Below are 26,659 nucleotides of genomic sequence, written 5' to 3' on the forward strand. Positions count from 1 at the left end.
CCCCGGTCACAGAGGGGATTTGTGCTCAAGATGATGCCAAGCAAACACTTACAGGGTTGTGGAGGTCCTGTGGGGAGTGGTGCACAGCCCACCAGTCAGATGTCCACTCCCAGGCGTTCCCCACCATGTTGTAGAGGCCGTAACCATTGGGGGGAAAGGCAGAGACCTGCACAGGACAGGGAACACAGCTCTGGAACCAGAACAGGGCTTGAATCCTCACACCAGGCTGCTGCAGGTGCACTGTGAGGAGCCCCAAAAGCAGCCACCAGATCAGCAGTGCAGAACTGGAACACTTCTACATCCTGCATTTAAATCCAACAGGACGGAAAGCTCCATCACCCTCTGTGTCCCCAGCGCCCTTTCCAGTGTGACACAGCATCTCCTGGCCGGTTTTGGAGACTCCAGACCTCCAGAGAGGAACTGTTTGACCAGCAGACACACCTGGCATTAGTGACTTGACCCCACCCACAGTTTCCCCTCCCACCAAGGAAAAGCCAGAGCAGCTGCCAACTCCTGCCTGTGCAGACTCGTCTTCTGATGAAACTTTTGGACTTAAACTTAACTACCAATAAATAATTCATTCACATTCTCGATTGCCTTCAAAATTCCACTCTGGTTGTTGTACAAGACAGGCTCAACCTTTCCCCAAAAGGGGAGTTTAATTTATTTTACACTATTGTGTGATTTTTCAGTTCACAAAACTGCGAGGCCAGAAGTGCAGGCAGAAAGAATTTCAGCTTCTGCCTACAAACTGACTGGGAAGGGGGAAAAGAGGTCAGTTTGAGAGGAACTAGAAGTTACAATCAAAGTAATCTTTACTTTTCAATTAGCTTGTAAAAGAGTCCCTTGATAATGCTCAAGCCTGCGGTGAAATTTAATGTAACTTAAAATCTAAACTGAAAGAGCACAGGGATGGAGAGCAGCCATGGCTGATCCTGCTGAAGACAGACCTTAATTTTAGGAAGATTAAGATCATTTCCACATGCTGGATTGTCTTTGGGCCACACTTACAGGTGCAGTCCCCTTGTACCCGTCCTCTGCCGTGTTGTTGGTGGGGAATTCTCCCTGCCAGATGTTGGCATAGTGTTGTCCTTTGGGCTGCAACTTGTTACCCCATGGGAAAAGCCTGGGAAAGGGACAAACAGAGCAGCTGTCAAACACTTTTAATTAAAAGTCAGTGTTACACAGAATCCCAGACTGGTTTGGGTTGGGAGGGACCTTAAATCCCACCCAGTGCCACCCCTGCCATGGCAGGGACACCTCCCACTGCCCCAGGCTGTCCCCAGTGTCCAGCCTGGCCTTGGGCACGGCCAGGGATCCAGGGGCAGCCACAGCTGCTTTGGGCACCCTGTGCCAGGGACTGCCTGCCCTTGCAATAAAAACCTTTCGCCTAAGACTCGATCTAAACCTCCCCTCCTTAAGTTTAAAGCCATTCCCTGTGTCCTGTCCCTCCAGGCCTTGTCCCCAGTCCCTCTCCAGCTCTCCTGGAGCCCCTTCAGGCCCTGGAGGGGCTCTGAGCTCTCCCTGGAGCTCCTCTCCAGGTGAGCCCCCCCCAGCCTGGCTGCAGAGGGTAACAAACCCCTCCCAACCCCTCCTGTTCCAGCCCCAGCTCCAGCCCCTGGGACAGGTACCTGTTTTCAAGGCCCCCTCGACAGGCGTACTCCCACTCGGCCTCCGTGGGTAACCGCTTCCCTGCCCACGTGCAGAAGGCCACGGCATCATTCCAGGAAACGTGCAGGACTGGATGCTCCATTCTGGAAACCAAATGAACAGGACAAAGCTGCTCAGGGCACCAGGCAGGCTCAGGGCTGCACAGCACAGCCCTGCACCCACACAGGGGCACGCAGGACTGAGCAGGCACCAGGGGACTTCTACAGCGAAGAAGATACTCAAGGAAAGGCAGGAAAATGCTGGAAGGGAAATGCAGGCATCAGAGGGGAAGAAGGAGGAGAAAATAATGAACTTCTGTTTGTCTCATGTTCGTACATCCATGGTCACTCCATGTGGCAGGGTGGGCCAGGCCAGCTTTGCACCACCCTTGCACAAGGCCAGCATTTCATGGCAGGTTTCCAGCTCCTGTCTGCTGGCTCTGACCTCAATTCCTGGCTCCCCCTAACAATGCCTCCAGCTATTATCTCTATTTTTGCCTCAGATAATTCTTTCCTTGCCCTTGGAGAGCAGACAACTCGTTACTGAGCGCTTCAGCCATCAGATGATGGTGCACTAACAAAGTCCTGTCCTTAGAGGACTCAAAAACCTGCTAGATCTAGGCTAGAGAGTCTGATTTGATTTCAAAATGCTGTTAGAAACTTTCACTAGTTGATGAAGTGTCAACCTCATTGACACCTGCCTATAGTGAGAGGAGGAGTTGCAATGTTAGAGGTCCCAAATGAAGACAGTAATTTCATTTTCTAGGCCTAAAATTCATCCCACTTCTGAATTGAAAGCAACTGTATGAAGACAAGGATCAGCAAGCTTCAGTGTTCGTGCAGGCTAAACTGTAAGAAAAAAGCACTTAGAGGTTCCAAAGCATTTGGAGGTCCTAGACAGTCACAACTGATTTTCCACAAAGTCAGAATACAGTTAAAAAAAAGCACAGAACTCCTCAGTCTTCTGTTGCCAGAGAAAGAGGCTTCCAAATCCCAGATGGAAGAGTTCGCTCTGCCCAGACTCCTGGAGTGTGCACACAGTGAGGATTTATTCTCCCTCCCCAAACCCAGGTGTGCACTGGAGTTTCTGCCCCTTGGGAGCTCTGCTGTGTCTCAGTGCTGGTACAAACGTGAACAGCAACCACTGAGGCTCAATCAGCAGGGTCCTGACAGAGCTTCGTGCACCCCATCACTGACCATGGCCACGGAAAGCTGCTTGCAGCACACCAGGAGGTGGGAAAACACTCCCAGAGGCAGCAGCAAAGGGGGGATGGAATAAAGCCCCTCTCCTGCAGCCCCACTCCTGGTGGGAGCCCAGGGATACCCGCTGTGGTTTAGGATGGGATGGGTGTTCGTGGCTCACCGGCTGGAGATGCTGGAGTCAGGGCCCTCAGGGTGCTTCCAGCTGGCTCCTTTCACAGGCAGCCACCAGGGAGCAGCTGCCACCTGAAAAAGGACAAGAGCAGCAGGGAAGGACGCTGAAATTCCAGCTAAGGGATTTTGTGAAAAACCACCAGATCCCTTCCAACCCAAACCAGTCTGTGCCTGTATGAATTTCATCTCCTGGCTGACTTCAGTCTGATACAATCTGCAGAGAGAAAAAAAAAACCCTACAATTTTGGCTAGAGAGCATTTTCACCTTAATTATTTACTCCCTGGACTCAGTGTTTTGACATTAATGAAACAACCCCCCGATGATGCCCTTTAGCTGGGGGTCAAACATACACCTTGTGACACATTTGCTTTCCAGGTCATTAACCCACTCAGCTGATTTTAAATTATTTGCTCTCAGCTTCCAGAAGGTGGAGACAGAAGAACCACACAAGGGAAGTGAAGCATGAAGCCTTTTCTCTCTCTCTTTTTTTTTTTTTTTCCTTCCAGCTGGTTTGCTGGGAAACATCACACAGCCGAAATCCTCTGTAGCCATCAGACATTGAGTAGTTCTCTCAAACCAGAAGTCCCAAATTTGGTGCCTCAGCGCCAAGGAGTTTTTCCTGGAAGACATTCTTTAAGGATTTCTTCGACAAGGCTTACTCAAAGCACAGGAGGTCACGCTTAACTGTTCTGATTCATGTTCACTTAGAAATACTTATTTTAATAATGGGGCCTTCACTAAGGCACAAAAAAGGAACATTTATGCCACCCATCAGTGGGTTTATTCCAGCAACTTCCAAAATACTCTTATTACAGAGATAATGTCCATGAAGAACAGAAATCAAAGGAAATAAGCCTGGAATGCTTTAGGAGGGAAACAACCCAGAGGCTGCTTAGTCCTAGACTGACTTTGTCAAGTGTTATTCACAGAGGTGGGAAAGGTGCCAAGAGCATTACCCTTTAACTCACCAAACATTCAGAGCAAAGTCCAAAAAAGTCACTGCAAGCTGGAATTGAGGAGACCCAGAAGCAGCCTGGTCAATTTTAGCAGCATCCAGGGGGAAGCTGCATCCCTCAACAGAACACGTAATTACATGTGTGTGGGAGAAAAGATTATCCATGTCACACACGAGCTGTTGAGAAAACTCTGGTCCAAGCTACACATCAAATCCCTCACATGGATATTTCAGGAGGAAAAATCAACAGAAGTGCCCAAACACACGTTATCCTGTGTTTGGAGCACCTCATCAGGCTGTGCTCTGACACTCCCCTGACAGCCTTTCCCTCCTCCCCTCCCAGCACACACAGATTTTACCTACACCACATCTGGGTATCTGAAAGCTCCCTGTAAATCAACAGCAACCCTGGACTAAAGCTGCAGAGCCCAGAGCTCTTGGGAGCCCTGGGGAAGGGCTGTGAAATGCTGAGGAGGCTGCAGGGCTCCTCCAGGCTGGGAGGGTGCTCACACACAGGCACGGAGGGAGCATCGGAGTGTTGAGCACCAAAGGAACAAAGATGCTCCCAGCAGCCTGCTGGTGACACAGACATGCTGTCCTCTGCTGCCCCCTCAGCAGCACCCCCAGGCAATGACAGCTTCTACAGACCCTCTCTGAGCTCCCCAGCACGAGCACCTCAGTGAACAATGCCCAGCCCAGCTGTCCAACAAGGGACATTCTCACCCCAAGCACAGCCACTACCCTTTGCAAAAAGCACGAGCAATACCTGATCTCTCATGGGGATTTACAGCTCAGTTACTGAGCATCCAAACCCCAAAATGAGACCTTCCTGCAGAAACTCTGCTCAACTGTCACAGCGCTAAAGCTTCACTGGGAGCTGCTAAACTGATACAACAGTCGAGAGGTTTAAAACCAGTCTGATTTAACCAATTCCTTGCCCATATTGAGGTTTGACCTTTAAACCATACTGAAAATAGGACAGAAATCCAAAATTAGCATTTTACAGCTATTTAAGGAAAGGAAAAGAGCAGCAGAACCATTTGCTGAAGCTAAAATCTGAAAGATCACAAGAAAGATTTCGACAGCTTCTAAGCACAACATATTTTTGTAAATTAAACTGCTGGGTTTTAGATAAAAACATCTCTGCAGGAGACTGCAAAGATTTACACTTTAGACGACTTTAATTTTGGAAAACATTTTTGTGATGCAAAAGAAAAAGCAGATGCTTTCAATCAGGCTGGTTTATTTTAACCCAAGAAAAATGTCTCTCCACAGGAGAGCACTGCGTGTGCACAGCTCCCGGCTGGGGCTCTGCTGAGCTGAGCACCAAATGGCTGCCAGGCTCTGCAGAGCACCCAGAGCTCCAGAGCAGCCACACATCCAGTGCTGGGACAGGGAAAACAGGGAGAGAGCACAGAGAGCCTGCAGGAATTCAGGGAGAGAGCACGGAGAGCCTGCAGGAATCACCTGGAGATTGATCTAAGATTCACCTGGCTGCAGTGAACACACCCCGAGCTGCTCCTTCCAGAAATCTCCTACCTGAAATCTACAGCTCTCTCACAGACCTTCTCACAAGTCTTTAAAGCTTTTAATTGCTCTAGATCTAATTAGCAGAAGAGCTAATTAGACAGATATTACAACATCACAGTTAATACAGCCAAGTCCTCCCCTGCCAATAAAGAGCTTAGTTACTTTCATAACGCTTCACGTTCTGCTTCCCTCCGAAACATGTTCCGTGCACTGGCAACGGATTCCTGCAGTCAAAATAGCAGCAGATGCTGTTGAATCAGAGCACAATCCCCTTCCTTTGGTTAATTCTTGCAGGATGTCACCTGTCCCAGGTTACCGACGCCTGCCCTGCATCCCTTACACCCCGGAGCATGGGGAAACACCTCCCAGAGCAAAGCACAAAGGCTTGTTTTGGTCAGATCCAGCTGGAAACGGGGATTATCCAGCTCTCCCCTCCAGGATTAAACCTTAACAGGTCACTGTTCTGCTTCTTACAGACTCAGAGCACTGTGAAAAGAGAGCCCAGTGCGATAACACAGGGAAGAGCTCAAACAACTCATTCTGACCCACGAGTTTTACACTGGGGTGGAGCAATTTGGAGGGCTGAAGCCTGAACTCCCACTAACAGCCTGAAGAAAACTCTCCTCCTCAGTATTCCATTTTCCTTTCCAAGTAGGCTGGGACAGCCTAACTTTAATTGCTCCATTACCTCACAGTGTCAAGATTTTTCAACTACTTCACAATTACCTTGAGGAAAATTCCTTCATAAATCTATGTAGAAAAAAAAATAAAAAATCAGAGTGGGGAACATCACCAAGTGAGTTTCATTGCCAGCATTGCCCTGTTGCTGCTACTGCAGCAGGGGAATACTCCTAAAAACCAGCCCAAAGCCACCCAGCCCACAGCCATAAAAACACTTATTGGTCTTGCTCTAACATGACACAGGCCACGTTCAAGAACAACAGCCCCCACTTGAGGAGCAAATCTCATATTCAAATCAGATTTATGTATTTGAAAAATGACCAAAAAGAAATTCAACAGAGCAGCTCATCTTGGTGCAGACTCCAGCATATCCATCAAGTAGTAACTCCCCTGAAATCACAAAGCTGCAGATTTGAACCTTAAGTCAGGCCCACAGGATGATGACAAATTCATGCTGCTGTCCACACACAGGGCACCAAACATCATCTCTTTTTGTGCTACAGCATTCTAATGCTACTTTAATGCAGCAAAGCCTTACACCGGGTCAGGACAAACAGCTGGGGAAAAACACAAGTGACTGCAGAGTGAGAACTTCAGAATTAACAGCGTGAAAAGGGATTTTGAGTGAACAGTAGCCCAAGTCTGGAAACCACTTCAAGAATCATTTATTAAGTGGTGGGTTCTTAACAAAACACTCCAGTTCAGAAGCTGACTTAATAGGTTACCACTTGTTTGAATCAGATGGCGTTAAGCTCTGTACATCTTTAATATGCAAAAGGATCTTGCAAGCATTGGTAGGACGTGAGAAAAAAATTTGTTATTCAGTAAAGAACATCATTCTTGGATGAGGTTTTATTTTATCCATTAAAGGCAGATACACATAAATCTCTGACAGTTTTTCCTCCTCTAAGCCAGATCCTAAACTTGAGCGCTGATTAATGAAGTACTGAAGAAAAAGGGAGAGGGAAAATGGAGCATTTTTAGTAGGGCGAGAAGTTTAAGAAATAAAAATAATTACTGTGCAATGGATCCACTTCATTGTCCCTGCAGAGAACAAAGCTGCTGTAATTATGGACAAGAACTGAGACAGGACTGGGAAGTTCTGGCACACACAAACCCCAGCTCACAGTTAGCAGAGTACTTGTCCAGCAGGTAACCCACACCTGCATCTCCAGAGATCCCTGCCAAGCCCAGCCAGCCTGGCATTCTGTGAATATCTGATTTTCCCAGCTCCTGCAATTCCCGTGCTATTTCTTCTACCAATTAAAAGTCCCAGCTCCCCCAAAGCTCTAATTACAGAAGAATCTGTCTCACGCTTACGTTCTAAAGTTAATGGCCTCCCTCATGAGCTCAGAAATGGAAGCAACAAGAGGGTTTGTTTAATATTGAATATTGGTATTATCTGCCTTAAACCCCACTATTTTACAGCAGTTTGAAACAGCACACCAAGGAAAGGCAGCAGCTTTAAAATACATTTAATTTTACTTTGTAAGTCATCACCTACAAAAAAATATTTCAGACTTGATAGGAAACAAGCACTTCTATGAAGAGACCTTTTCTTTGCATAAGGAAAGGTCATTGAACTTCAGTTCAGTGTAAAACTTCACAGCCCTGTCAATCCTCCAAGAAAAATAACCACAAATACGTGATGCTAAAATCCAGTCAGATTCATTAAGTGCAAGTTTTGGAATCAGAAGAAGCTTCTCTTGAGGAACCGATACTCCTGGTGAAGGCAGACACCTCTGGAAGCCTCATTTCCAGCCAACACCTAAATCTGCACTCCAAGTGGTCATTTCTCCCAATAACCAAGTGCCCACGAGCTGTAAGGAAACGAGATGTGCACGGATTGATCCCCAGCCTGAGGCACAAACCCCGCCCCGCTTCAGCGCTGCAGCTCTGACAAACACGGGCTGATATTCCTGGCAATTCCCAGGGAGAATTCCCGCACATCCTCCTTTATCCCAGCAGTGGGAGTAGAGCACAAAAACCCCCAGATGAGCAGTTCAACAGCTCCACCTTCCAGCTCCTTGCAGGGAGTAGCTGAGGCGCTGGGGGCTGCTAGGAACAGCTCACCCTGCCCACACTGGCACTGCTGTCCTCCCCGCACCCAGGGCTCCTCTCGGCAGCACTTCGAGATGTGCAGCTGAAATGCAGAACCTTTCAGTTTGGGGTTGTTATGAAACAGGCAGATTGCACAGCTCCAGGCCACTGCAGAGATTTCCATACAAACAGGGATGAGAGCAGCACCCCATAGCTCCGGATTGGCCAGAACTCAGTGTTTGCCTGAGCTGCCAGCGAGCCAATTCCATTGCATTCCAGACCCAAAATTCCATACCCTCACAGACAAAGGCAGCACGAACATTTGTATGCTCTCAGGCTCTTCAGTGCAGAATTTATCTGGCCTTGAAGCAAAAATTAAATTTTTTCTGCCTTCCACGAGCCAAGAATAACAACGTCCCCACTGCTCTCCAGTGAGCAAAGACCGAGGCTGCACTCCTGTTGTGCCATCCTGGGTCCCTTTTCCATGCACAGCAAGGAAAATCCTGCAGGGATTTTGGCAAGAGCTCTCAAACCCCCTCAGAATAAAATGGAATTACAGAATGGTTGGGACGGACCTTAAATCCCACACAATCCCACCCCCTGCCATGGCAGGGACACCTCCCACTGTCCCCAATGTCCAACCTGGCCTTGGGCACTGCCAGGGATCCAGGGGCAGCCACAGCTGCTCTGGGCACCCTGTGCCAGGGCCTGCCCACCTTCCCAGGGAATTCCATCCCAATCTCCCATCCATCCCTGCCCTATGGCACTGGGAAGCCATTCCCTGTGTCCTGTCCCTCCAGGCCCTTTCCAAAGTCCTCCTCCATCTCTTCTGGAGCCCCTTTAGGCCCTGGAAGGAGCTCCAAGCTCTCCCCAGAGCCTTCTCTTCTCCAGACTGCATGTGAAGAACTTAAGATGTGAAGCTCTCATAATTTTTTAAGCCCACACAAATAATTTCAGCTTCAAAGAGCCTTCTACCCTTGCCCTACAAAATCCTTTTCCATCTGAAGGAGCCCTCCCCAGCTCCATCAGTAACACCCTCATCTGGCACAGCACTAAATCCTCCCTCTCTGCCACGTGACCATCACAAACTTGGAGGCCAAAACTAAAACTTGAGTTCCCAGAAATCTGCAACGATTCCATCCTTGGCTGCTACACCCCTTTTTACTGCTTCCCTTCCAGAGGCTGAGGCCAGCCCACATTCCTGTCAGTGCCTATCTGGGAGCCCACCTCAGCTGCAGGAAAGGCACACCCAGAGCTCCAACAATCACCCTACGTGCTCAGCTGGGTCACTCCTGCACAGCCACCAGACCCAGCTCTGCCCTCAGCCAATGGCTTTGAGGCTCTGATAAATCTGCTTTAGGAACTGGAGAAGACAAAGTGGCCAAACAGAGCAAAAGCCCCAAGAGGCACACACAGTTATTTAGCTTGGTACCTCCACTTGCACCTTTCCCCAGTTATTTCACTGCATGTGAAATACTGCTTAAAAAAATTTACATTCCTGTGGCTCTACCCCTATATTCACATTTGCATTTCACATCCCTGTGCTTCACCTGGAGAAAATCCTTGACAAAACATTCCTGAGCCACTGAGGCAAAGGAAAACCACAATCCTTCCTCCCACTGGTTGGTGGGAAGGATTTTCAGTGCCAGTAACACACCAATATTTATATCTGACTTCTGCTTTTCAGCTGATAGTTATGACTGAAGAAGGTGCCTTTTAACAGCAAGTTTACTTTTAACAACTCCAGAAAACCTTCATAAAGCAGCAGCCAAAAAAGACCAGTTTGGGGCACATCCCAGGCCTCTGGCATAGCACTTGTCCTGTGAGCAGTGCAGCCAGCACTTGGAAATTTGGCTGACACACTCAGGAAAGCGGCTCCCAGCACTCTGTGTTTACAAAATTGCCAAGGCTGAGCTTACAGCAGCATTCTTGGGCTTTGTTTTTTTGTTTATTTTAAAACAGAGAACCTGATTTAGGAATTTCTGCATCACAGAACTACACAGGAAAAGGAATTTCTGCAATACTGACTGTTAGGAAGACAGGATCAGCCATTCATTTATTTTTTAATTTGTATTTTTTTATTATTTTTTATGGAGGCAGAACAAATCCATGGATGGATCTAGCATCAGTTATGCTGGTGGTGGGAACTGCAATTTAGCCTTATCTCTCACAGCGCACCAACGTTAGTCCTGAATTCAAAGATTACAAACTGCACTTGTAATTTTCCTTCCCTGGCAGGAGGAACCCAAATCCCACGTTCTTTGCCAGTCCCTCACAGCACACGCTCACCCAGGGCTTCCTGAAACCTCCCAGCTCTCAGGCTGCCCCTCAAAAACAAAATTCAAGCTGTGCTCCATCAGAGCTGAGGAGAATTCTGATGGGAGGGGACTTCAGGAGGTGATTTTGTCCAAACCTGTGCTCAGAGCAGATCAACTCATCCAGGGGATGACAGGACACAATCTGCTTATCTGCCAAGAGCTGCAAAGGGGACCTGACCTGTTAAGGAGGGAAATGAAGCCTGAGGAAGGCTCAGCAACACATTCACAACAGAAAAAGAGGAAAGGGAGGCCAGAGAAGATTTACTACAGAACTTTCTTTCTTTTTAACCCAGTATTCACTTTCACTCAAGAGGAAATCTGGATCAGCTCCAGAGTAGTCAGCACTGCCCCTCCCAGGATCACTGTGGTGCCCGGGGGGATGAGGGGAGCTGGGAAAGCAGCAAATGAACACAGGATCTTCTGTAGAGGAGGAAACATCGCAAACTCCAGCCGTTCACGACACAGGGAATCTCACAGACTCAGCCTGAACTTCTCAGGTAGGAGGCACAAAAAGACAACAAGGGGGTGATACCAACCTTTGCCAATCAGGAATAGATGTTTTTAATTGTTTCCTAAAGGAAAAGGACAGAGAACAAACTGCAAATCCTCCCCACTTCACCCGTGATTTCAGGGCAAACACCTCCCCATAATCCCCTTTTTGCACCTGGCTTCGGGGTCATCACAGAGTTTAGCTTTCCCTGCTGTGATTGCTGGCAGAGCCCAGGGATTGCTCAGGGAGTTTCCCCCGGCTGTGCTACTCACTGCTTGGTGGATGTCAGCCTTCACTGCTTCACTCAGCATCCCCTCAAACACAAAGGAGTCACCAAATTTCTCTGCCTGTGGAAAGAAGAAGAGATTCGACCATTATGTCATCAAAGGGAGGCTATTCTCAGAACCACACCCAACTTTTACAGCTTTGCTTTATCACGGATAAGAAAACTCAGAGAATCGTTAAGGTGGGAAAAGACCTCCAAGACCATCAAGTCCAACCTTTGACCAAATTCTAATCGTGAATTTGAGTTCTCTTTCAAAGACGCTGTTTGGGAGCAGAAAATAAGGGATTTTTTCCCTCAGGATGTTGTTTTTGTTCAGCAGCCACTAGGCAGCTCACTGAGCTTCTGCACATGTTTTTACTTTTCTTAATTAAAAATGCAGTTCTGATTGTCCCAACTGCTTTCAAATGCTACAGTCATCAATCTAACATGAATGGGCAGGTTTCATTCCTCTTATTTTTCATTTGGGAATCACAATAAAAGACTTGAGTCTTGTCACTGCTCCATCATCACTATTTCCACGTTTTAAAGTGCTGCTACAACAATGAAGAGTTGAAAGTAACTCACATTGTACCTAGCATTATATAAATCCAAAAGAATAAAAGATACAAATAATTTCCATCAACCACAGTACATTACACCAAGAGGAAAAAAAAGGGAAGAGGCGTAAGTGGAGCTCTCAACTGCACCAGCTGAGCCATGGAGGCTGAAATAGACCCCACATGATGCAGCTCTACCTGCCAGAGCTCCAGGAACATTTGAACATCACTCCCAGGCACAGGGTGGGATTGCTGGGGTGTCTGTGCAGAGCCAGGGCTTGGACACGATGGTCCTTGTGGTCCCTTCCTGCTGAGGATGTTCTGTGATTCCACATTAACCCCCACCACACACCTGCTCATCCCAGCAGCTGTTTGCAACAAGTGAGCTTTGTTCCAACTCAAAATAGTTAAAACTGCCTTTTTTCCTTCATAATTATGGAGCTAAGAAACAGAAATAGTAGACAAAAGAAGCTCTTCATCCAACCAGAGGATCCTGCCTTCCAAATGAGAACCAGTTCATCAGTGAATTCAGCAAAGTGCCTCCTTTGAGACCTGCTCTTACCGAGGCTTTCATTTGCCTAAAAGGGCTGTCAGGGCTGTGTGGGAGCAGTCACCTGTCAGGAGGGAGCTGAGCTTCAGGCACAGGCGGCTCCTTTCTGGGAAGAGCCTTAACACATTCCCAGTCCATTGTTCCCAGGAACATGCACAGTTATCACTGCTATTGTCTGCTCCTTAGGCACAGGGCTCTCTGTCACCAGCAAAGGGCTGTGCTGAGCCAGCCTGCAGAGTCCTTGGCCATCTCAGTTTGTTAAATCCCATCTCCAGGTTTCACTAAAATAAGGAAAATCTAACCTGGTACTAGCACAAAGAGCTTTAGGAGCCAAATTTCAAATAAACCCAAACAAACCACCCCAAAAACCCCAGCTGAGAGCTGCTGGCATCACCCAGGCTGCAGGGTAGACACGAGTGCAGGTGACAATTATTAAACACAGCAGCAAACACCTGACTGCCCTTTCAGCCCTGGACAGCAAAGGCCACACAATTCCTCCCCCCCACTACTTCCATCTGAAATAGTGGAGTATGCAAATCCCAAAGGAGCATCGTGACACCCTCCAAAAACAACAGCCAGGGTGTTCAGCTGGGATTTTCTCAGGCTGAGAGGAGCCTGTGCCGCCTGGTGCCTCACCTCAGTGATGTAGCCCGTGGAATTCACAAATCTCTCGAACTCCTGGTTGCTGACCTCGTACTGGTCCATGTAGAAGCTGCCAATGTGGACTCTCCGGGCAGGCCCCTCTCCGTCCTGCTGGATTTCGGGTTCGTGGGTGCCCATGGTGAACACCCCTGCCGGAATCGCCACCATCTGCACGGCAAACACCACCCAAAAGGTTGGGGAAATGAGGGACTGAGGAGCCCCACGCTGGTTTTACCCCTCCTGCACCTCGTCTTTGTTTTTGAGACAGCATTTTGGCCAGCTCGTTCGGGGAAACTGCAAACAGAACTGAAATTGGGAACAAATCCCCACTTGCAGCTTTTTCATGAGGAGAGACACGTTCTGTTTCCTGTGTTCCACTGTGCTGTGACTTCTGCAGTTACACCACAGCCAGGGTAGCAAAGGAGCAGTAAATGAGGTCACAGCACCTCTCCTGCTTCTTCAGGGCAGCTGGAGTGAGTATTTGGCATCACCTCGCTCATCCCATTTCAGTGTTTCTCCTCCACTCCAGACCTCTCCTGCTTGGGTCTCTCCCAGCAACACCTAAAATTCACACAACTTGCAACTGGCCCATAAAAAATGCTACAAACATCATCTCCTTCACACTACCCACACCTGGAGCTGGCTGCACCCTCGGAACTCTCTCCACTGAGAGGAATCTGAGCTCTTAAAGATAGCCTGAAACTGACTCCATAAAAAGGCTTCAGGATAAATTTGCTCACATTTTTTAGGACTTAGGAAATGACAGCGTGGTGCAAAGTTGCACCACTTCCTCCCTCCAACCCTCAGTAGCTGAAACAATCCCCTGAAGAGGTTTCCAAGCCAGGCCCAGAGCTCACCAGTCTAAAGCCATATGCAAAATTAACTCTTGCTCTCTCCCATTTCTAAAACCATGCTGGAAATAAATAAACCTGTTTGTGGGTGATGCAGAGGCCAATTCTCCTCTCACTTCTCTGCTAGTAAAGGCATTTTCTAGCTGAGCATCATTAAGTTATGTTGTGAGCATGACTTAAACCGGCAGTAATTAGCTTTCATCACCTACTGCTGGAGCTGCCAGCTGCATAAAGAGACAGAGGATTCTTTCATCCTCCAGACCCACAGTGAACTGCTCAGGTTTGTCACACAAAACATCCATCGGTGACACAGATCCCAAGCACAACAGGGATTTTTCACATTCTCCAATTCGTGGAGGGCAGCCTGCAAGAGCAGAGTCACAGCTGCTGCTGTTCATCTTTCTCTCAGCGAGTTCCCTCACTGCCTGCTGGACACAAGGTTTTCCCAGCTGATGCAGCTTCCCAGCATCACAACAGAGACACTGGAATGGGAGCCGCTCGTGTTTTCCTGTAATTCCTGCGAGGCAAGAGCGAGATGGGGCCAGAAGCAGCATCTGAGCCCAGGCCCAGTTTCTCAAGGGTTCGGCCCACCCGCCTATTATTAAATTTAAGCTTCTCCACAGCAGTTCCCCGGCTGCTCCGTTATCCCGAAGGACGCCCTGCTCCACCGGGGCCGCCCCACGGCCCGGCCCGGCCCCTCAGGGCGCTGGGTCCCCGCCTGGCCTGGCCTTGCCGCTCACCGGCCCGCGCCCGGCGCTCAGCCCGCTGCCCGCCGCTGCCGCCGAGTAGCGCCGCGCCGCCGCCTCCCGCGCGTCCCCGGCGGCCCGGCCGGCGCTGCAGCCGCAGTCCCCGGTGCCGGGGGTGCCGGAGGTCCCGGCGGCCGCCGTTATTCCCACTCCCAGCAGCAGCGAGAGGAGGCAGCGGCACAGCCCAGTGGGCGCGGCCATCTTGGCGGCGGGGCCACGTGCCGCGCGCGGTCACGTGACTGGGCGTGTCTGAGGGGAGCGCGAGGGGCGGGGCCGGGCTGTGCCCTCGTGTCCGTCCCTGTCACCTCCTGTCCATTCCTGTCACCGCCTGTCCATCCCTGTCACCTCCTGTCCCTCCCTGTGCCCTCGTGTCCATCCCTGTCACCTCCTGTCCTTCCCTGTCCCCTCGTGTCCATCCCTGTCACCTCCTGTCCATTCCTGTCACCTCCTGTCCCTCCCTGTGCCCTCGTGTCCATCCCTGTCACCTCCTGTCCCTCCCTGTGCCCTCGTGTGGCCTCGTGTCCGTCCCTGTCACCTCCTGTCCCTCCTTGTGCCCTCTTGTCCATGCCCTGTGCTCTCCTGTCCATCCCTGTGCTCTCCTGTCCATCCCCTGTCCCCTCGTGTCCATGCCCTGTGCTCTCCTGTTCCTCCCTGTCACCTTCTGTCCCTCCCTGTCGCCTCCTGTCCTCCCTGTCCCCTCGTGTCCCTCCCTGTCGCCGCCTGTCCTCCCTGTCCCCTCGTGTCCATCTCCTGTCCCTCCCTGTGCCCGTCTCCTGTCCATCCCTGTCCCCTCCTGTCCTCTCTGTCCCCGTTACCTGCAGAGCCTGTGCAGATGATGAAGGCTCTGGAGCAGTGCTCTGATGAGGCCTCTCTGGTCCATAGAGGGGAACGGAGCAATCCACATAATTATCTCAAATACCCACGGGAATCTCACCCGTCCATATAAATACATCAAATATCCACACGGATCTCCCATAAGGGGCGTCAAGAGCGTGGTTCCAGGCTCTTTCCAGGAAGGGTGCTTTGGTTCCCCCTCTCCATCAGGAAACTCACAATTCCTGCGTTCTTCATCCTCCCCGCAGTTCACTGTAGTTGTTGAAGATTCTGCAAAATCTTTACTTTCTTTGTGGGGGCTTCTGTTCAGAACTGTCAACAGAACGGATCTTCTGCATCATCCTACACGCCAAAATAAATCTTCACTCATCCTGCGGGATATTAATTCAAAATCCTCAATATAATTTTTGCTTATACTTACAGCAAAGAGAAGCATGGCCAGAGTGAAGGAGGGTTTTTATTGTTTGGTGTGTGTGAGTGCTGAAAGGAGCTGCACTCGGATGTGTTTGCTCTGTGAAGTTTCAGTGTGTGTAGAATGGCACTCGCAGGGATGAATTCCAATTATCCATCATTAGTCCCTTTTGCCCTGTGACGTGCTCCAGAAAAGATTCAGGGTGCAGGAAAACAAATGAGTGCAAACTTAATTATACAACAAACCCTTGCTGTTTTGGGGTCAGAAAATGGAAATATATCTTTTGTGTTGACACGACAATCTTTGCCCTTTGTTAAGGAATGCATGTCTATGAAAGTGAGATCTAAATCCAAATTATTTTCTCCTGCTAATTTTTTCCCAACACAATTCACTGAAGCGAGAGCAAAATGTAGGCATCCAAATTCTACAGACTTGTAGAGCTGAGAAGTGTCTGCCAGGATAACCTCCCCTTACTAAAGCCCAGGGACTCTGGCTGAGTGGTGATGGAATTCCGGAAAATCAGCTGATCTCCAATGAGCTGGGACAGCTCTCTAGTGTATCCTGCCCACTCGTTCTCAGGGCTGGTTTTCCTGGAATTCCTGCGTGCATCATTTGTGTAGTTCCATCAGGAGGGTTCATATTCCTTGCTCTCCCCGGAGAACAGATGAAATAATTACAGTTTGCTTCTGATCAAACTTCCAGTCTGAGATCCTGAGGACTTGGGAGAACTTTTGCTGGTGTGGATCATTTTGTGCTCAGCCATGCAGGCTTTAGTTTCTCTCTTCCCTCACATTGAGTCCCCACACTTCTGATCTTGCTGTTATTAAAATGTGATGGGAATGAGAGATTTTTCCAGCACTTCACTGAGAGCCTGAGGTGTTCTAGCATTTATCAGGAGTGCTTTTCATCCCTGAGTGCTGGCATGGATCTCCCAAAGGACAGGGAACTTCTGGGATCATCTTCCCCATTGTGAAGACCAGCCATCATGAGCAGGAGGACACAGATTGATCCTCAGAGTCCTGGAATATCTTCTGCTCTCGTTTTTCTTCCAGGGCTGTTGAGCTGCAGCTGAGCCAAGAGCAGAGACAAAACCTGTGCAAAGCCACCCCGCAGGCTGGAGGTGCAATGTTTCCAAAACAGCCCAGGGAAGCCAATGGTTTGTTGCAAATTTGTCTGCATAAAACAAGGCAGTGGAAATAAAAAGCAAATAAAAGACTTCAAACTTCGTTTTAACATCTTTCATCAACGCTGAATTTCCACAGTTGCTAAAATTAAAGTAGGAGCAGAGCAGAGCAGAATAAGGTTCGAAAAGGAGAAAAAGAACAAAGTACTCCAATAGCAAAAAATAAAAATCCCTCACAAGTTGTTTTCCTGTGACTGAAACCACATGTGAAATTGAGCCAAACATTCATAGTCCCGCTCCCAGGGCTGAAGTGATACCTACCAAGTAGTGTTTTTTCACCATTTCCTCTCTGAATTCTTGAGTTCATTCCCTCAGCCCTCTGGGGGTGTGTGGGCTCCAAGCCCAGCCCTCATTTGCTACTGAGTGAATGGGACTCCGTTCCCATCTCAGGGCTGCCTCCTGTAGTTCCCATTGTCAGGGAAAATCCCTTTAAGGGAATAGCTCTGGTCCTTCCCAAGGTGACCTTTTCCACCCCCACGCTGCCCTACAATTTTACCTCTTTCCAATGCTGTAAGATTATAGGAACCCCATGAACTCGCTGTGTCTGCAGCGGCATCCCAGAGCAAGCTCCTAAAAACAAATGGAAACTTTCATGATTATCTTTGCCAGCACCTCTTCAAATTTAGCAAGTCCTTCAGAGAACTTGGTCAGTATTTTTTGGCTGAAGGCCCAAAAATTGGTGAGGGGCCATCAGTAGCAAGAGCATGGAATGACAGGACAAGGGGGAATGGATTCCAACTGACAGAGAATAGGTTTAGATCGGTTATTAGGAAGAAATTGTTCCCTGTGAGGGTGGGGAGGCCCTGGCACAGGTTGTCCAGAGGGAGCAGCTGTGGCTGCCCCGTTCCTGGAAGTGTCCAAGGCCAGGCTGGATGGAGCTTGGAACAACTCAAATCATTCTGGGCTTCTGTGAGCTCCTCTCAGCCTTTGCAGAACTGACCAAGACCAGAATCAAAGGTAGTCCATAAGCAAAAATGTGGCCTTTGGTATCTGGGAGAGGAATGTCTCCAGAGGGCAGGCTCCATTCCCTCCCTGAGCAGCCTGTTGCCGTGTTCTCCCCCCGAGCTGCTGCTCGGATTTGTCCCTCAGTGCTGGAGCTATTCCAAGGCAGGCTGTTCGCAGAGCTGCTCAAGGTGCTCAGCAGGCAGAGCTCTGTCCCTGGCTCTGGTGACAGCCCTTGTGTCTCTGCCTGTGTCACTGCAGCCACTCACAGCCTCCGCCTGCTGAACCCATCCAGAGATTAGATTTGATTACACAAGAATTCATTAGGATTATCTAATGATATTAGGCACCACCACTCTGCCAAATTCCTGATGAGTAATGGCTTGTAGTACTGCAGCCATGTAGGAAACCCATAAAACCCTGTTCTCTGACCTTCGCTTCAGTTCCTGAGTCACGGGCTTCAGCTCCTGCATATCCTTGCTCCAGAGCCACAACTGCAGCTCCTCTGGAGGTATTTTTAACGAAGAGGCAGCGCAGGGGGAGGTCATGTTGATTTCAAAGTGGCTAATCTGGGTTTGTTTCCCTTCATCAGCGTTATTCCGCCGCTGTAGAGAGGGAAACAAGCAAGGAGCCGGGCTCCATTCCTACCTGTTACCCAGGGCAGCAGGTGGGTGTGGGTGAGAGTGAGTGCAGGGAAATGTGTCCTTCACTTAAATCCCAATTAAAACGATACAGTTGTTCTACAGGCAAACATTGCACCCACCCCTGTGCTCTGGGTGCTGCCAGCCAGCCACAGAGGGCAGGAAAATCAGGGTGTAACTCTGGGAAATAACCTGGGCTAATATTTAAGGGCAAATAATTGCATAATACAATAAATAAATGAAACATTACTGATTTTTATTCGCTGCTGGTCATTCTGGGTGAAGTTGCGATGTCTCGTTAGTGATGACCCCGTGCTGTTATTTTAGTGAAGAGGAGCCCCAGTGACGCTCGCTGTTCCCAGAGTTTGGAGTCGCTTCCTGCAGAACACAGATGACAGCACCTGTGCGGGCAGGTGCTCACCTCAGCCGCCACCTCCCCGCTATTCCGCGCTCCCCGAGTCGCCCTGACACCTGGTTTGTTCAGTGTTTACTCCGTGTTTACCCTCCCTGGCTGCTTTCCCCGCAGCCTCTGTGCCCGGTACCCCCGCACGCTCGCCCCCCGCCCGATCCAGGGTTCTGTGCTGAGCTAAAACACATCCGCATCCCCAGCCGGGGGGGTTCACCCCCATCACTGACCACACGGACCGAGCGGTCCATCCTCATCACTGACCCAATGCACCGGGACATCCATCCCCATCACCGACCGCACGGACCTGGGGGTCCATCCCCATCCCCATCGCCATCACTGACCGAACGCACCGGGACATCCATCCCCATCACCGACCGCACGGACCTGGGGGTCCATCCCCATCCCCATCACTGACTGAACGTACCGGGACATCCATCCCCATCACCGAACGAACGCACTGGGACATCCATCCCCATCACCGACCGCACGGACCTGGGGGTCCATCCCCATCCCCATCGCCATCACTGACCGAACGCACTGGGACATCCATCCCCATCCCTGACCGCACGGACCCGGGGGTCCATCCCCATCCCCATCCCCATCCATCACTGACCGCACGGACCCGGAGGGTCTCCGCTGCCCCCTCCCGGAGCGTGGGGCACGCTGGGAGCTGTAGTCCTGCGGGACGCCGCCCCCCGGCGGCTCGGCGGGGGCAGGACTCGGTTACCCAGCATGCTTCCTGGATTATTTAACAGGCGGCGGCGGGTGCCGAGCGCAGTGACCATGTGGACGCGCAGTTGAGGCGGCGGCGGGCGCAGCCTCCGGGAGCGGGACGGGGAGCGCCGCCGGAATGGGGCTGCCGAGCCGTCCGTAGCCCGCCCCGCCGCCTCCGCAGCCAGGTACGGCCGGGAGAGAGCGGGCACGGCTGGGCAGGGAGGGAGGCGGTGAGCGGCCGCCGGGGCAGCCCCGTCCCGCAGCCCGAGGGATGCAGCCTGGTGCTGGGCGGGGATGCCCGGGGATGCGGCACGTTGCTAGGCGGGGATACCGGGGAACGCAGCCCGCCGCTGTGCAGAGATGCGTTCCCGTGCTCGGCGGGGATGCCCGGCCGCCGCAGCCCTCGCAGGACCGGGCAGAGACCCCTCCGCCCTCCCGGCGGGTCCCGCAGCGCTGCCGGAGCGGGCTCCGGTCCCCCGGACCACCGCGGGCTCGGCGGTGCAGCTGCGCGTCCGCGCCAACTTTCCCCGTGTTTTTGCCCCCGTGCTCGGGGCTCAGCCGCGAGCGATGTTTCGCGTTATGTAAACACTGGTGAGCGCCGATGGGGACTTGGCTATGTGCGATCTTCCTCTTAAATGGTCAGAAAGCGGGCAGCTGTGGGTGGATGTTTCGGAGGGTCCCGGCGACTGGCCTGACAAACCAAATATTTGGCTGTTTCCTGGACTACAATAACTGGACTTGGGCGGGGGAAGGGGTGGGGGCACATGTGCATTCCCCATGCGCGTCCGTGGGATGTGCCATAACCCCGGGCTGTTCGCGTCTCCGTGCCGGGCGCTGCCCCGAGGCTCCCCGGGCTGTGCACGGGCTCCCCGTGCCTGTTGCTGTGCGGGGCTCCGGGAGCTTTTCCCCGCAGGGAGAATGCTCCGTGCAGCGGGACCAGCTGGGGCTGGCTCAGCCTTTCCCCTCCCTGCCCCAGGTGGGTTCGCTCCGGCTCCCAGCAGTTTGTCTAAAAAGACTCCAGCAGGTGAAAAGGTTTGAGTTGGATTTATTGCCGTGCGACGGTTCTGAGCCTGCCCGGCCGCAGATGGATTGGGCTGCGGTCCTGCTGCTCACAAATCAGGAAGGGAGAACGTGGCTAATACAATCCAGATCTTTGCCTGATGAAGATTTAGTGGCTGCGAGTCCTGCGGGGAGCAGCGTGTGTGGGAGCCACTGGTTTTATTTATTAGCGAGGGTCGGTACCTGTGCGTGTGTTTTATTTCTTAGAGCGTGTTTAGTTATTTGCCTTCGAGGTTCTTTTCCCGGGCTCAGAGATTGGCCTGCTCTCCCAGGACTTGCAGACCTGTTGAGCCGGAGGATTGGCTGACTCGCAGCCCAGGCCGTGGTGGAGCTGTTTTCCTTGCAGGGCTCAGCTGTGTGAGTGCGGGATGCCATGTGAGGCCAATATCCCTTCCTTTCCACTCAAGGCTTCCTCTGTGGCCGAGTTAATGGGCTGCCAGGCGCTGGATTTCTCGTTGGTTTCTCTCCTGTACTTTAATTTACACCAATTTCCTCGCACAGCCAGTATTCTGTGATGTAAATGCCCGGTGGTTTTGCTGGTGTGAGCGCCCGTAGCAATAACAGCATTGCGGGGTGTTGTGGCTGGAGCAGAGCTTTGGGTGTTCAGTGAGTGGAGAAAGCCGGTGGCGTTGATACGGCCAGAAATTCAGGGTTAACGGGACGCTTGGTGAAACAAACGTGGAAACTGACCGCTGTGAGACACAGCAGCTTGAGCCGGTGAGAAGCTATAGTGCTCAGTGTGCCTGAACCAAAAAAAAAGGAATCACTGTGAAAATAAAACCACAGTTCCAGTGTGTTTCAAAACAAGCTGATGCTGAGCTGATTATGTCTGATGTTTTCTTTAAACTGCTTCTTGTTTGTCAATAACAAGGGTTTTTCTTGTTAAAATGTCTTATTTCCCAAAGATTAAAGTGTTTGCTTAGATGAGGGGTTTTTTTCCCCCCCATCTGCTTGTTTTGCAGTGTTGATTAAGCCCTGCAAATAGTTTCTTACAGGGTTTCACAAATTAGGAAGTAAACAAACAGGAGTAACTTTGGCTTGCCTTTGCAATCATGGGGTGGAGCTTAGCTCGGGGAAATGGTTTTTATGACATGTGCTAATCCTCAGCACCATCGTTTGAGGGTGGAAGAGGCTGTGGTGGAGAGCGCAGGAGAGGGACATTTGGTTTATTTCTTTGATGATGGTTGGTGGAGCTGCAGGTGTGGATGATCAAAGCTGTGCTGGGGCTGATAAGTCCCAGGTGGTGTAAGGGACAGTTGTGATCTCTGGTTATAAGTGAGAAGTGTAATTTCGGGAGGAATTCTTCACTGAAAGGGCTGTCAGGCATTGGAAGCGGCTTCCCAGGGAGGTTTGGAGTGCCCATCCCTGGAGCTGTCCAAGGAACACTTGGATGTGGCACTCAGTGCTCTGTGCTGGGGCCGAGGTGAGGATTGGGCACTTTGGACTCGATGGTCCTGGAAGTCTTTTCCCACCTCAGGGGTTCTGTAACGTGAGCTTATCCCATAGCACCATCAATCCTCTGACTTTCCCTCAACAAACCTGTTTTGGTGCGGCATAGTCTAGAAAATGCAGGAATCGAGTTAAAGTGAAGAAATAATCTCATGTCCTGGCAGCTCACAGGTGAGGCTGTTGCAGCTTAGAGGGAGACTTGTAGACCACAATGTCCTGCTGTTGTGTGGTGTGAGGTCTTGGTCTGCTTTTGTCATAACTCCTCTGGTAGAGACAGCTCTGAATGCCCCTGGCAGCGTGGCGAGAACAGGGCACCTGCAGGGGTGGCAGGTTTGGGGGGAGTTTTGGGGATCCAGCTCCTCCAGTACTGTGTGTGTGCCAGAAAAGGGAACAGTCCCAGGGGCTGGTCACTTTGGGGTGCTCTGGAAGTCTGTTGTGGAAGCAGAAGCTCCTTTTGGCTGCTTCTGGTCAGATGAGCTGGTCTCTCCTGGTAAATTGCTGAAATGGACAACATTGAGGTGGAACTTCTTGTTTGGTGCTGTCGAGCAGATCCCAGCTATCCTGAGCCCTTGTCTGGTCCCTGCCCTGGAACTGGAGCCGTCAGAAGAGCAGGTGTTGCTCGTTCTGATGAGCTCTTGCAGCAGGTGCAGCTGGTTTTGGCTACCTGGGCTCGTTTGTGCCACCTGAGCTGTCCCAGCACAGGTGTGGCATCAGGAGCAGGGCAGTGCCTGTCCCAGTACTGGGCACTGCTGGGGCATCTCCAGTCTTGGGGGCAGCTCTGGGACCCTCAGAGTGAGAAAAACATTGAGGGGCTGGGGCGTGTCCAGAGATGGGAACGGAGCTGGGAAAGGGTCAGGAGCACCATGAGCAGCTGGGGAGGCTCAGCCTGGAGAAAAGGAGGCTCAGGGGGAACTTCTGGCTCTGCACAACGCCCTGATGGGGGCTGAGCTCTGCTCCCAAGGGACAGGAGGAGAGGGAATGGCCTTGGGCTGCACCAGGAGAGGCTCAGGTTAAAAATTAGGAAAAATAACTTCACTCAGAAGAGTAGTCGAGCACAGAAATGGGCTGCCCAGGGAAGCAGTCCCATCCCTGGACGTGTTCAAAGATTGAGCAGATGTGGCTCTTCCTTGCTTCTGGCCGATTTGTTGACTGTGGTGATTCCTTCAGTGCACGGCAAACTCCTTTGGAATATTTGATGTGTCAGCTTGCAGAGTGTGCTGGGAGCCTTTGAGACATTATTACCCCATAAATACAGGATAGTTGTAGTTGCAGGATTGTCTTAAAGCCAGGAGGAATCTGAGGCTCCCGTGGGAGGTGGGATGAGGGTAGTGGCTCTGTAGTAGCTGGTAGACGAGCTGCTGGCTCGCCCGTGGGTGAGTGTGAGGGAAGGCGGCCTCGCCAAAGCAGCTTATGGAGAGCAAGGGGTTTAGAGGCAGAAAAATCATGTGCTGCTGGAAAGTTATGTAAATGTAACGTCTCTGTCACAATGAGACCGTGGTGTAAATCCTGATTGCTAAAAATCTCCAGTACTGCGTGTCCATACTGTATGTATGAGTTTAGTTTCTTCTGCTAAGACAGCAACAGAAGCTGGAGGTGCTTGGGTGGCCTGGAGCCTTTTTATTTGTGCTGTTTGTGTGTGCTAATGCACAAGGGGAGTCAAAAGTTTCATCCTGGGTGGGGACAGGTGCCTCTTTACGGAGTGGAAGAGCAGGAGAGAGTGTCCCTGTGCTGCAGGGCCGGATGCTGGCTGTGTCCGTGGATGTTCCAAGGGATTGCTGTGCTCTTGCGCCGAGCCTCTCCTGGAGGCTGCTGCGGGAGGCAGGATGCCAAAACTGCACGAGCGTTGATCTGGCTCGATATTCCTGTCTAATTCCTGCTCCCCCTGGACACCACAAAAGCACTACAGCAATTATTGCCTGGTTCTCTGTCTTGGCACGGGCAGGCAGTGGTGGGGGATGGAGGCATATCCCTTTTTCCAGGGTGCTGCAACTGTCTTAGATCGGCAGGGGCATCCGGAGGCTCCTTGTGTGGCTCTTGCTTGTGCTGTAGCTGTTGAGAAGGTACATTTCCAGGTCTTCAGGGCAGTTGTGGTTCATGGGATCAAATTTGCTCAGAGGAGCCGTGGCTGCTTCGTCCCTGGAAGTGTCCAAGGCCAGGTTGGACAGGGCTTGAAGCAACCTGGGGTATGGAAGGTGTCCCTGCCCATGGCAGGGGGTGCAATGAGATGATCTTCGAGGTTCCCTCCAGCCCAAACCGTTCTGGCATTCTGTTCTGTGCAAAAGATGGAGATGAAATGGAAACTACAGGAGCTGTAATTCAAGTGAGGAAAGCTGCAACATTCAGCTGTGGATTCCGAACTCAGCGGAGTTTCATTTTCGTGCTTGTGGTTTTGGTTGAGCTTGTCAAAACTTGGATCAGAACTTCCTAGCAGCGTTCTCTGGAGGAGAGTAAGATGTCAGTTGATATCTGAGCAAGTTAACCCTCTGGAGCGAAAAATGGCTTGGAAATGTGCATGGAAGTCTGTGTTATTTGGGGATTTGTGGCTTGTGGCAATGTAACTGCATCCTCACGTGCCAGAACGCCGACGTGAAGAGTGCTGCAGGAAGCTGAATGTTCGTGTCTCACTGATAATATTCCCTGGGAGCGTCCAAGGCCAGGCTGGGCAGGGTCTGGAGCGAGCTGGGACAGTGGAGGGGAGTGGAATGAGAGGATCTTTCAGATCCCGTTCAAGCCAAACCAGTCTGTGACTCTGTGATCCTTTGGCTGCAGAGGTGATCAAAGGAAGGGGAATAGCTCTGAGAAATGGAAATGCCAGATGTTTCTGGGTTGGGATGTGAGGTAATGCCTCTGCTTTGGGAGCCATGTGATGCTGAGCTCTAAGGGAAGAGGCTTGCTTGGTTGAACCCAGTGTCACAGTGGACACAGGCAGCTCATCCTCTCCTCATCCGGTGCATGATGTCTGTGATCAGAAGATGATAATCTCTGAGGATGCTCATGGAAGAGATTTCTGATCATAGTAGGCCAAAAAATGGCTGCTTCCCGAAGGCTGTACTTTGTTTTTTGTTTTATGGAATTGTTTAGTACAGTTTTGCATGAAACTTGTATAAACATTTCTTTTGTGCCTTGGCCCATCCTGTCTGCTTCTCCAGAAATTCAGAAGTCTGCCAAGAAGTTGTGAAGGAAAAAAGCTTTGTTTGCAGTCCAGCTCTGTCCCATCTGCATCCCGCTCCAAGAAGAAACGCACGGCCACAGATGCGGACACCGACCTCAGCCGGCTGATGCTGCTTGATCCGAAGGGTTAATTGAACCCTTCTGATTAAAATAACCCTGCAATCCTTGGCTGCTCCTCTCTTAAGTGTTCAGTAGATTCAGATGCTAAGCGCTCGTGGGTGGTTCAGTATTTTGAACCTTTGCCTTCTAGAAAATTACAGTTGGGAGGCCAACAGGTACAAGTCAGCCTGGGAACCGGAGCCTTCATCTGTAAAGGAGCCCGGCCCATCAGGGCTTCTGAGCTCAAAGTAGGTCCCCCGGCCACCAGTGGCTCTCCACACGTGCTCATCATGTGCTGGCCGTGGCTCCTCCTCTTGGGCTGGTTGTCCCGGGCGCCGAGGTTTTATCCCGGGAGCCGGGAGCCGGCGGAGGTGTCCGGGAGGGACGAGCGGCGAGCGCGGGAGCGTCCTGCCTCGGGACACCGCCGGAGCCCGCGGGAGCGGCGCAGCGGGACGCGGCCTCGGCTCCGCTGCCCGAGGGGACCCCAGCGCGCCGGGGACACCTGCCAAGCCCAGCCCTGGAGACCGACGGCGGGCCCGCCATGGAGGAGAGGGAGCCCCCGCCGAGGTGCGGTACCGGGGAAGGTGCTGGGCGCTGGGGACGGGGGCAGCGAGCAGCTGCGGGGCCGTGGAGGCTGCTCAGGGACAGGCGAAGGAGACGGCGGTGCTGGGTTTGGGGAGCGCCGTGTTCGCCACGGAGGGTTGATGTGGGGTGCAGGAGCCGGCCCCTGCCGTGGTGAGCCCTCAGTGGATCCTGGCCGCACAAAGTGACGCTGGCACTGCTCTGTACCCTCCTCTTCCTTGGCCATCTTTGCTCCTTGGCCGAGCTCCAGGCGGTGTAATAAACCGAGCTTGCTCTCTTTCCCCATGACATTGGTCGTCCCGGTCCTTTTGGCGTGTTCCAGCTCTCTCCTGATGGAAATACGCTGGAAAACATTGTGTGCTCACAGGGGCCTCGTTCGGAGGCTGACGTCCAGGCTGCCTCCTCCCAGCAGGGCTGGAGCCAGCAAGGATGGACTTCAGGAAGTATCAGCTTCAGTAAGTGCTCCTTACTTTTAATGGGATTAAAAAGATGCTGTCAGGTTGTACTTGATTTGG

General features: G+C 51.3%; 2 protein-coding genes across 7 annotated transcripts in view; one reads left to right on the forward strand and one right to left on the reverse strand.

Annotated features, from left to right (window-relative positions):
* SUMF1 (sulfatase modifying factor 1) overlaps positions 1 to 19,762 on the reverse strand; it is a 28,543-nt gene extending 8,781 nt beyond the window's left edge. For 2 of the 6 annotated variants that reach the window (XR_005702810.2, XM_040076240.2), the window contains exons 1-7: positions 14,644 to 14,850; positions 13,047 to 13,220; positions 11,311 to 11,385; positions 3,013 to 3,095; positions 1,632 to 1,754; positions 1,012 to 1,126; positions 53 to 166 (exon numbers count right to left, since the gene is read on the reverse strand). Coding sequence is in view for 1 of the 6 variants with exons in the window: in XM_040076240.2 (XP_039932174.1) it covers positions 53 to 166; positions 1,012 to 1,126; positions 1,632 to 1,754; positions 3,013 to 3,095; positions 11,311 to 11,385; positions 13,047 to 13,220; positions 14,644 to 14,850 (891 nt within the window). In the remaining 5 variants the exon portion in view is untranslated. Of the gene's footprint in view, positions 1 to 52; positions 167 to 1,011; positions 1,127 to 1,631; positions 1,755 to 3,012; positions 3,096 to 11,310; positions 11,386 to 13,046; positions 13,221 to 13,909; positions 14,107 to 14,643; positions 14,851 to 15,464; positions 17,069 to 17,574; positions 17,649 to 18,911; positions 19,063 to 19,494; positions 19,605 to 19,683 lie in introns of those variants that run through there. The other 4 variants (XR_005702811.2, XR_009208237.1, XR_005702813.2 and 1 more) reach the window with 4 other exon arrangements.
* A 92-nt stretch (positions 19,763 to 19,854) lies between these two features.
* The window catches only part of ITPR1 (inositol 1,4,5-trisphosphate receptor type 1), a 163,140-nt gene continuing 156,335 nt past the window's right edge, over positions 19,855 to 26,659 (forward strand). Inside the window, exon 1 of the mRNA XM_058422258.1 lies at positions 19,855 to 19,969. The gene's annotated coding sequence lies outside the window, so the exon portion shown is untranslated. The remainder of the gene's footprint in view (positions 19,970 to 26,659) is intronic.

The sequence above is a fragment of the Hirundo rustica genome, chromosome 12, assembly GCF_015227805.2.
Source record: "Hirundo rustica isolate bHirRus1 chromosome 12, bHirRus1.pri.v3, whole genome shotgun sequence".
Classification (NCBI taxonomy): domain Eukaryota; kingdom Metazoa; phylum Chordata; class Aves; order Passeriformes; family Hirundinidae; genus Hirundo; species Hirundo rustica.